At 37.7% G+C, this 10,766-nt stretch overlaps 1 protein-coding gene and 1 long non-coding RNA gene across 3 annotated transcripts; one reads left to right on the top strand and one right to left on the bottom strand.

Annotated features, from left to right (window-relative positions):
- Positions 1 to 584: 584 nt before the first annotated feature.
- LOC309480962 (peptidase inhibitor 16-like) lies at positions 585 to 9,631 on the bottom strand. The gene is made up of 6 exons (XM_082145732.1): positions 9,079 to 9,631; positions 8,317 to 8,465; positions 8,104 to 8,179; positions 7,907 to 8,016; positions 6,806 to 6,897; positions 585 to 1,413 (listed from the first exon to the last, which is right to left on the bottom strand). Exons 1-6 carry the CDS (start codon positions 9,232 to 9,234, stop codon positions 1,145 to 1,147), a joined length of 852 nt encoding a protein of 283 aa, XP_082001858.1. The 5' UTR covers positions 9,235 to 9,631; the 3' UTR covers positions 585 to 1,144.
- On the top strand, positions 4,353 to 6,110 carry LOC309480146. 2 transcript variants are annotated; one of them, XR_014199557.1, is made up of 3 exons: positions 4,353 to 4,407; positions 4,904 to 4,976; positions 5,055 to 6,110. It is a non-coding gene; the product is annotated as an uncharacterized lncRNA (long non-coding RNA). The 2 variants fall into 2 exon arrangements; XR_014199558.1 differs by having other exon boundaries at positions 4,904 to 6,110.
- Positions 9,632 to 10,766: the final 1,135 nt, after the last annotated feature.

The following is a 10,766-nucleotide window of genomic DNA, read 5'->3' as shown; positions in this document are numbered from 1 at the left end:
ACGAATTTCTATCTTCTGCTAAACAGAAAGGAAGATATTTAGAAGAATATCAGTAACCAGACAGTTTCTGGTCTCATTGACTTCCATAGTAGGAAAAAAATATACTATGAAAGTCAATGGTACCAGAAACTGTCTGGTTACTGATATTCTTCTAAATATCTTCCTTTCTGTTCAGCAGAAGAAAGAAATTCATAAAGGATTGAAACAACATGAGGTGATATGATGACAGAATTTTCGTTTTAAAGTGGAGTATCCCTTTAAACATTTAAGTAACAAATGTAACCTTCTAGTTACCAAACAGAATTCCTCTGCAAAATATCTGAATAACAAAAAAGCTTAACTTGAAGGTTAACCTGACATCAAGCTGTAAACATGAAACTTAGTTTCAAAGCAATGACTATCATCTGTGAATTATGATTGATGGAAATGATCAGTAACTGTTATTAGTGGTCAGTGATCCATCATGTGACTGCATAGAAGTTGTCACATCCAAAATAAGAACAACAGTGGATATTTGACCATATATTAAAGAAAATGACCACCATAGGTCATTTTAAATAGGATAAATCATTTTTAAAAAATGGAGTAAACAAAATTCAAAATTTATTCAAGTTCATTTTGTTTTTCCATTCCAGTTTTTACCAGCTTTTGATTTGATTAACACTATAAATGACGTTTAGCCTATACGTATAAAAAATATATAGGCCTACTCTTCATACAATACATGCATACTTGTGCATTGTAATAATTCTCAAATTGTTCATTAAAACTAATACAATACTGTAGATAAAAAGGCTGCACAAATTCAAACCATGAAAATATTTTCCAGCTAAAGTGACACATCTTGCTGTAAACTTTAAAAAAATTGCCCAACCTGAGACTGCCCTGTCAGAAAAAAGTCAGAATTGTGCGACAAAAAGTAGCATGTATATATTTTAGAGTCAGGAGTTTCATTGGAAGATATTTTTTCTTGTTTTAAGCAAAAAAAATGTATGCATTTTTCATTAAACAAGACTCAATATCTTCAGTCATTTTGCTTCTTAAGTAACTGTATCTTAATTTAACAACGTTTAGATATTTGTACTGGAAAACAAGACAAAAATACTGAGGAAGACAATAATTTTTTGCAGTGCACACACACATCTTATGTGTTTTGTGTGTGTCTCGTCAGGTTATGAAGAAAAACAAGCACCAGCCCGATGAGCATCAGTAGATGAGATGAGACGCTTTCCATCTTGGATCCATGACTCTTGGTAGTTTTTTCCGTGCCAGTCTCATCTACTTTAACAGGCACGCGTGTGGACTCTCGGGTAACATCGACGGGCTCCTTGGTCCTGTGGGAACGCTCAGGTAAGACAGTCCGATCTTCAGTGACGTTCGGCTCCTCAGATGGATGGAAGAGATTCTTACGAACTGTGAGGAAAAGAGAGATTGAGAGGAGGGTGTACAGCAAAAATAGGCATAGTTTAGTTCCCTTTCGAGAACGGTCACTTCGTATTGCGTAGCTAATTTATTGAAGCTTTTATGTAAAACGCATTGCAGCTGCACAGCAAGCACAGAGAGTGACAGGGTCACTCATTGGCTGTGCTGCAGCTACTGTACATCCAATGGCGAAGGCGCCTGACGTGTGCGCCAATCAGCTAACAGCGAGCCAACACATGTCAGAGGGGCGTGGCAGAGCCTATAAATGAGCCCGAATTCGCCATTATAGCAGATTTACTCAACTTCAGCGAAAACTTACGTCTCTGTGTCCTCCGGAAAACTTTTAATTTATCGCCGTCGAAACCATCCTTATTTTGCTAGAACGAGCCTTCACACAGCGGACTGCGCCTTCAACTCTCCAGTGGCCATCCGGCGATCAACATATATCCTTTCTTGAACTGTTACGTATACAGTCTGAAAGAGCAGAGCGAGCGTTGTTTCAAATGCCTCGCTCAACATGCGTCACATGCAGATCCCATCTGCGCTAGGGTGACAAGCACTCAGAGTGTGTTTCATGCCTGGGTCCTTCCCATACTGAAACTGCACTCTCTGCCGGTGGCTGCTCTCTCTGTGAGAGCATGCCTGTCTCAGTGCTGAGGACGCGGCTAACTCTCTCCAAAGATGGCGACGCCGCCCCCGCTCTTCCTTTTCCCGCTCTACTTTCAGCGAGGAAAAAGAAGCACCTCAGCCAACGGCAGTCCGAGAGTATGGAGACATGGCTATGTGCCTAAGGTGCTCGCTACACAGTTTAGAGCAGAAGTTATTACATTGTTGGCTCTTCCCCCTACCGATGGGGATGGGGAGGATAATTTACTTTGCCCTGTTAGGGCTCTTGGAACGTTCCGTGTCCTATAGGCAGTCAGAACAGCTATTTGTCTGCTTCGGTGGCCGATCCAAAGGGTCTCCAGTCACGAAGCAGAGGCTGTCCAGATGGATAGTGGATGCCATCTCACTGGCATACCCATCTGTGGGTCAGGCTTGCCCCATAGGCACCAGGGCCCATTCGACTAGAGGCATGGCCTCGTCATGGGCGTGCTCCTCTGGTATTCCTATTCAGGACATTTGTGCGGCGGCCGGTTGGTCCTCGTTGTCCTCATTTGTGAGGTTCTATAACATGGAGGTCCTTTCCCTGCAGGCTGGGGTCCTTTCTGTATGATTTGACTCGACTAGATCTGGTCTCATTCATGTGTCATGTCACTGTTTATAAGCACACTATCCCTTACTATGAACCAGCCTTTGGCTGTTTTTGGTCCCTATGTATAATCAGACCCGATTGTGTCCGGTCTATTAGCTAATATTGGGCTGTGAGCTTAGTGACTTCACTATATATGATTCAGGCACGACGGTGTCCGGTCTTATCAGTATATATATATATATATTCATATAAGAATTACGGCTTGTTTCTGCGAGCCCAGGGGTCCTGGGTTTTCAGTTGCAGCCAGTTACTTGGTGCAGCGTTGTACACTGTAAAAACTAAAGGAGCCTCAAATATCCTGTCGGATACTCAAGGAACTTCAAAATGTAATTTAAGTGCCTCAAAGCTCTTTCTCCTATAGTAGGGTTACTGGAGGAGCATTGACAATCTTTGAGGTTCTTGCTGGAACTTATGGGATCCTTTAAGCACTTTGTATTTAGTTCAGAGGTTCTGGAGTCACCTTTTCATTACTATGAGACCTCGAAGTGCTTTGGGGGAAAATAGAGGAACTTGAATGTGATAAAAGGGTTATTGGAAGATCTTTTAACATTTAAGTGGTTCCTGGAAGATCTCTTATGTTAAAGCCAGCATCTGGAGGAACCCAATGGTTCTGTGAGGCCAGAATGAGAATATTATTATCCTATTATTATTATTATAGGCTACTTAAGTTTGATTCAGTATAGCCTACATACCCAGGTGAAAAAAGACGTACTATTAAAAATGCACTTGAGTGTGTTTTTAGTAGGCCTACAATACAAATATACTTTAATGCATTTTTAATACATTTAACAGTAGCCTACGTCTTTTTCACCTGGGTAGCTTACATTTATTTAGTATCTATAGGCCTATTTTGTTGATTAATTTAAACCTTAAACAACAACACTAAATTATAATAATATTAATAAGAAGAATTCATTCATTATTATTGAATAAATAATAGTAATAAAATAATAATTTTTACCTACTTCTTCATAAATTATTATTTGAAGAAGAAGAACTAGGAGGAGAAAAGTTTTATTCTGTCACGAAACTGCTGCTATTCCTCTGCTGTCGTCGCTTCAGTGATCCTCGCGCTGCTCGCGCGCAACAAAGCTCAGCTGATCGACGTCATCGGGTAACGGGTAACGGCTCCGTCCTCTCATCAAAGCTTCCGCCGTTTGATCGGCTCTCCGTTACAAGGTTTGTAAACTCGCCAAATAAATATAAATACAGAGTCTACTCACTATATATTCAAACACACATATATATAAACTAAATTGATTATACATTACTACTTTTTTACAGTGTTTACCACTCGTTTATTGCACAGTATCTGGTATGAAGGTTTTAGCCGCGATGCTAACTACGTTGATCTAACGTAAGTTAATGAACAAATGGAAATTATTGACTTATTGTCTTAGATTGATTTAGTCATTCAATTCAACATATTCTGTAAAACTGTGTATTCAAATTGCTGAGATAGCCTAACTAATGTAGCTGATTCCTGCTGTCCTCATTGGCGTTTGTTATGAATAACAAAAGCAGATTAATATAGTTTGGTCTGTTTTTGTTTAGCCTAACTTTACTTACTACAGGTGCCCTCATTCTCTCAAATACCATTTTAAAGCCATTTACTGGTCAATAAATATTATGTTGTGAATAATCAGCTTTGTTCTTTTGTTTCCCCAGAACAACCAGTAGGTTACATTTCTAAAATAATCTGAACATTTCAGAGGCAACATTGAATTACAGTAAGTTACCTATACACCACATGCAAGTACTTTATTACTATGAACTTTCTCTGTGTGAAATTGTATTGTTTGACTGTGTACTTTTTTAATAAGTTATTCTCTGAAAATCTTCCCTCATGCTCTCAAATCTCATTCATGTTACTCAGAAAAATTATATCACAGGTTTGAAGCTAATAATGCTATGCATTTTTTATAGGCTATACCTTAATCATATGCATTTGAATATAAGACATTTGAACCCTGAATTATAACTTAAAGTTTAGTCTTTTTCGACAAAAAAAATGGAAAAAGCTATTATATGACTTCAGAAGACTTACAACACAACCCATAACACATGAGTTGTGAACTCATTGACTATTTTTAGGATCTTTTCTGGGACATTTTTGGAGCTTAACCATTTTTTACATAAATTGTTGCATTGAATTGAACTAGACAAGTGTACATAAGAATAGTTTGAATGAATTACAAAAAAAATGTATGCTTGTGTTTCATGCAGTGATATTGAATGGTGACGGGTTGCATTATGCCTGAGATCTGCTTTCGGGTTCCACAGACAGAAAGTCAAACAGGTTTGGAACGTCACAAGGCTGAGGAAATTATTTAATAACTTTAATAACCTTACTAACAGTAAATTTTGTACTTTGCAGGGATCTCGGTAAGCTGAAATACAAGTTTGATCAAGAATAAAAATCCTCCTGTAGACCTGAAAATCACTGAAGTGCCTGGACCATCCACCAGAAAAGAGGAAAAGCAAACAGAAAATGAAGCTGATGCACCTTTTCACTTTTCTAACTCGTTAAGTACCTCACGTGTCCCTTGTGAAGATTTTATAATTGATTGCATTTTATGTTGCAGCGAGTAAAGGTGCATCACATTTGTGAATTTCGTGAAATTGAACAGGCAAAAAGACAAAATTGCTGATCGTGTGGATTCTTATTGAAATGACTGAATTCACCAGTGAACATTCACAGAACAACAGATCATTTTACTGCACCTTAACTCTTGTTAAAATGGAAAATGTTTTCTGCTTGTTGTGACATAAGGAATACTGTTTCCGGGTCGAAGCCTCTACTTCTACTTTCTCTATCTTGTTTCTAGATATTGAGAATACTCAACAACCATTTATGGGAACTGTTGATTCAAGTCACACATTTAAGCTTTTCAAAAGGCATAGTGTACATTTCAGTCTCCAGTCTCACGGCATCCCAGACTTCAACATTTTATGATTCAAAATAGCTGAATAACTAACCATCTGAGATTTCGGAATAGAGATAAAGGTTAGGATCCTAATTTTCAGGAATATTACAGCACAATGAGTGTATATTAGCACTGTTTGTTTTTGGCATCTGATAGAGCTTTTGGACTTGGAAACAGTGAAGTCAGACTTAACAAGCGGACTGAAACACATGTTTTAAAATTAAGTGAAGATGGACATTTTTAATTAGTCAAAATTGTAATTTTTTACATTGATTTATTACATGGAACATGTGTTTTCCATGCATTTTGTTGAGATGTCTTTTCTTGTGTAGCCTATTGTATACACATGGTTGATTATTCATGTTACTTATGTATTATACTATTTTTTGTGTGTGTGTGTGTGTGTATTCATTGATATTAATCTATTACTAGCTTTTTTTTTCAAGTGCATGGAAGTGTATGTATTAAAATGGATCTAAAATATGTAATAAACAATTCTTATTTTGTATTTGGTTCAGTTTGTTTATTATAATAGAAGTTAATGGTGGTAACCATAGTAACAACATGAAATTAATTTAATACAAATAAAATAAAATTGAAATTTGGTTCCTGGAGGCACCCACAGTGGTTCCACACAGTGCCTTATATAAGAGTTCCTCAGGAAACCTGTGTGGTTCCTCAGAGAACCGCCCCTTTTTAAAGGGTGCCTAGAGGATCTACAGACGGTTCCGCCGGTGTGGCAAAGTGAAGAACCCCAAAAGGTTCCTCCAGGCACCTTTTATTTTTACAGTGTACATTGCGTCCCCACTGCGTAATAGCTACGCAATACTCGGTTACTAACGTAACCTCGGTTCCCTGAGAGTAGGGAACGAGTATTGCGTAGCCTGCCGCACTGTAGTAACATGGCAAGTTTGTCGCTTATAATGGCGAACCTTCGCCATTGGATGTGCAGTTGCTTGCAGCACAGCCAATGAGTGATCCTGTCACTCTCTGTGCTCGCTGTGCAGCTGCAGTGCGTTTTACATAAAAGCTTCAATAAATCCGAGGAAAGGACTTTCCCCACTGCGTATTAGCTACGCAATACTCGTTCCCTACTCTCAGGGAACCGAGGTTACGTTACCAAGTACGTTATTCATGGCAATTTCCTCAACGATTTAGTTCATGTTGGCTTTAAGTTGTTCTGATAAAGTTTTCACATTACCGCAGATTTTCTCCTCACACACTGGCAGGTTTTCTGGACACTTTGAGCAAGGCTTTCCAGACACGTATGGATTTTGTCCCTTAAAATTTCCTCTGAAATGAAGGAAAAAATGAAGGATGGAATTAATAGATATTTAAATGTATTATGTAAAAGGTATATTAGATCAGTGGTTCTCTACTAAATGGCTTAAATATCTTTATATAAGCTTAAATAGCTAAAAATATATACACATTATACAGTATGTATATATATATATATATGTATAGGCCTATGTGTGTGTGTGTGTGTGTGTGTGTGTGTGTGTGTGTGTGTGTGTGTGTGTGTGTGTGTGTGTGTGTGTGTGTGTGTGTGTGTGTGTATATATATGTATATGTGTGTGTGTGTGTATATGTATGTATATGTGTGTGTGTGTGTGTGTGTGTGTATATATATATATATATATACACACACACACACACACACATATACATATATATATATATATATATATACATATATGTGTATATATATTTTTAGCTATTTAAGCTTATATAAAGATATTTAAGCCATTTAGTAGAGAACCACTGATAATATATATATATATATATATATATATATATATATATATATATATATGTATATACAGTACATAGTAAATATATATATAGTAAATATACAACATTTATATATATTTTTTTATATAAAAATATAATGATTAATATCTGAATATATATCAAATATGACTGAATGAAATAGTTTCTGTAAATAAAAAAGTTTGAAAATGAACAGCTTTGATAATACAGCAGAAATACATTTGGATGCCTTTGAAAATAAATGTACATTTACATTTAATCATTTAGCAGATGCTTTTATCCAAAGCGACTTACAAATGGTCCTTGAGTCATTCGAAAAGGTTGAGAACCATTACTTAAGATAGTTTTCTGTGTCAGTATTAGCTGGTGGTATAGACTTCTAGACTAAAATATTTGTATATGAACTCATATGATGTTAAGTTGCAACTTATACCACAATAAATATTGTAAAACTGTCCATGTTCTAGAATGAACACACTTTCTAGAACACTGAGCTCATGTTCAGTTTGGATTATTGAAACACACTTACGGAGGATAGTAATCACAGACGAGAAGAGTGGCCTTCTTAAAACCTAGACCCTCAACAGTGTCACAGAAGTGTGAAGCACAGCCGATTGTATTGCTTTTCGCCCACACCATCTGTAAAAACAACAGAAACACATCGTCACATCTGCATATTCATACTGTGAAAACCAGTCAAACGCACAGAATGAAAACGGTGCTTACCTGAGTGTAATGGCCACACATTTTGTCTGCAGGACAGAACTTGTTTTCATAGTCATAATCCACATTTTCTCCAAACCTGTGTTGCAAAGAAATGAGTTGCATTACTGCTTATATATAATATTTCTGCATATGACAGATCATTGGTATTAATTTTTTTAGTCATCAGACATTCATTCATTCTCATTTATGTTTTAGTTAAGATAGTTTACATACCAGCTAACCGTTGCTTTGGTTGCATTAAAAGGTCCAGTGCTGACAAAGAGATTTTCGCCCAAAGTGAGTTTCAGAAGTTCAGGGTTGTGTTTCCAGATGCATTTTGTTGCGTAAGCTTCCGCAACCACACGCAGTGTCTCGTTCCACACCTTAAACGACAGAAACAAGTTTGATGATGTTATTTGACTTTGACGTTTGTTAGTTTTGTGACAGCAGAACAATTTATTTACTTAACTCTTAAATAAACCAATGTTGTTTTACATTATTATAATTATGTAATATTATAATTTACGAATGATAAGTAAATCTTGCAAAGCCTGGTCATATTTCATGCTAAGATCTGTGAATAAGCATCATGACACAATTCCCATGTATATTAATGTGATAATTGTTGTTTACAACAGTAATAATGGGACTATTATAGATGGGTTTCCTGTGATTGATGGCAGATGATTAGATGCTTTGACCTCATAAGAGCATCCAGAGACCAAAACATCAACAGTCAGAGATCAACCTCAGACTTCACACACATGTGTTTGGGAAAGTTATTTTCTATGTATCATGTATACTACCATTTAATATATATATATATATATATATATATATATATATATATATATATATATATATATATATAAGTAAAGCTTGGAATGACAAAAAATACATTTTGTTCAGTAACTCTTGGAACAATCAGGTTTTCACCACTAGAACCAAAGTGAAATATGTTGTACATGTGTTTCTCTAGTCAGGTGCATCTCTTACCACTTTCTGCATGAAGGCGGCGCTGGGCTGAACCTGAGAGCGAAGCTTGTTGTGCATGTCCACGATGGTTGATTTCTCCTGCTCGGTCAGTTGTCCAGCAGCTAAACTCAGAATCGCCCAGATCCCGGCGCTCCAGAGGGCCACGTCCCAATACATGCTGCCTGTCCGACTGCGAGGACACTAGATCAGCTGGACAAAAACCTCTTCTCTTGTTCTGAGTTGTTCTTCGCTGTCTTTCCCCGTCACTCGCTGTCCTTAATGCCTTCAGAACCTGTAAAAGTATCTCTCTCAGAGCTGTTAGTGTGTGTAAGTGAGAGAGAAAGTTAGAACAGGACCCCAGAATGAAACTTCCACCCTTTTTATCCTGTACTCAAGCCACCCATATTATACAACTCACATGCACATAAACAAACTCCACCGGTTTATTCATAATATTGGGAATACGTGACTCTGTCATGAGGCACTAGGTCTCCGAGGCGTTGATAAATAATTGGGTTTTAGTCACAGGGCATGTTATAGCAGCTCTGCTTGAGGAATGCCTGAGATAACAGGGATCTGATATGATTTATCTTGCCCGTGTTTTCCATGATTATCTTCTGTACTCATATTATGGAAGTAATTTCCTTTATACCAGGTTATGCTCTCTCCGGCGAGGATTCACCCTTATATTAGTGGGTACCTCCCCGCGGGGGGTTACACAACCCCAGATCTCCTTTACTGTAAGTGACGCCATTGGAATTCTTTCCCTGTTTATAGCTGAGCTGTTAGCTGAGAGGATTATTTGATTTCAAGGATAAGATCTGAATTGTTAAAATTGACAGAACAGTTGAGCTGTTCCTTTTGCCCTACAACTTTGCCCTACAACAACCATTTGCCCTACAACATTTCAAGAACTAGATTTTTACATATTCTGATGAAAATATGAATGGTGTTTTTTTTTTCTTGTGCAAAATGCAAAAATGTAAAAGTGAAAAGCGAGCACGCATTCGAAAAAGATTTCAATACCGTTCATATCAGGAGTGTAACGGTTTTAAAAAAAAAAAGCAACAAATCCCCATTCTAGGTTTTGTTTAATTTATTTTGAACAGACAGTAGTGCAAATTACAGTTTGTTTCAATAGCACATTTAGTCCCCCCTGAGTTGGTACAGTACAGCCAACTTTCACGAGTTCACACTTAAGCCTGGGACACACTTAGCAACTGTAAGGCCGATTATGAATGCAATTTGATACTTATGACTGATCATGCCCAAACAAGCAGAGTCAGAGACAGTTGCGTTCAGTCTGTGTTTAGCTCTCTCCCCTCGCACGTTTACCAAATGCATGGATGCTAGCTCCACTTAGGCTTAAGCTCCACAAATGCTAGCTCCACTTAGGCTTCAGGGTATCAGGGTGCTAAATTATATTGAGCACTGGCTTATTATGGCCCAGTCAAAAGAGCTGGCAGTTTGGCATCGAGATGTTGTCTTTGCCCACATCCAGAGCCTGGGGTTGAGACTCAACATGAAAAAAAAAAACGTGTTGGCACCAGCGGTGTGGGACTCAGTCACGATGCAGTCACAAATGTCACAAAATGCACGGATCAAGTCCATCCTTGTCACGGTGAGAAAGAATTCAGAGTTTTAGGGTTAATGGCAGCAGCATCCATCGTCATTCCATTCGGCCTGCTGCACATGAGGGCCCAGCAGTG

The sequence above is a fragment of the Leuciscus leuciscus genome (genome assembly GCF_965113295.1).
Source record: "Leuciscus leuciscus genome assembly, chromosome: 18".
Classification (NCBI taxonomy): domain Eukaryota; kingdom Metazoa; phylum Chordata; class Actinopteri; order Cypriniformes; family Leuciscidae; genus Leuciscus; species Leuciscus leuciscus.
This window is presented reverse-complemented; position numbering and strand designations above follow the sequence as displayed.

Excerpts from the sequence above, each read along its gene's own strand:
- LOC309480962 (XM_082145732.1), bottom strand. The coding sequence starts at position 9,234 with ATGTATTGGGACGTGGCCCTCTGGAGCGCCGGGATCTGGGCGATTCTG. Across the intron at positions 8,466-9,078 it reads CCGCCTTCATGCAGAAAGTG|GTGTGGAACGAGACACTGCG; the intron begins GTAAGAGATGCA and ends CTGTCGTTTAAG. Across the intron at positions 8,017-8,103 it reads TGTGTGGCCATTACACTCAG|ATGGTGTGGGCGAAAAGCAA; the intron begins GTAAGCACCGTT and ends TTGTTTTTACAG.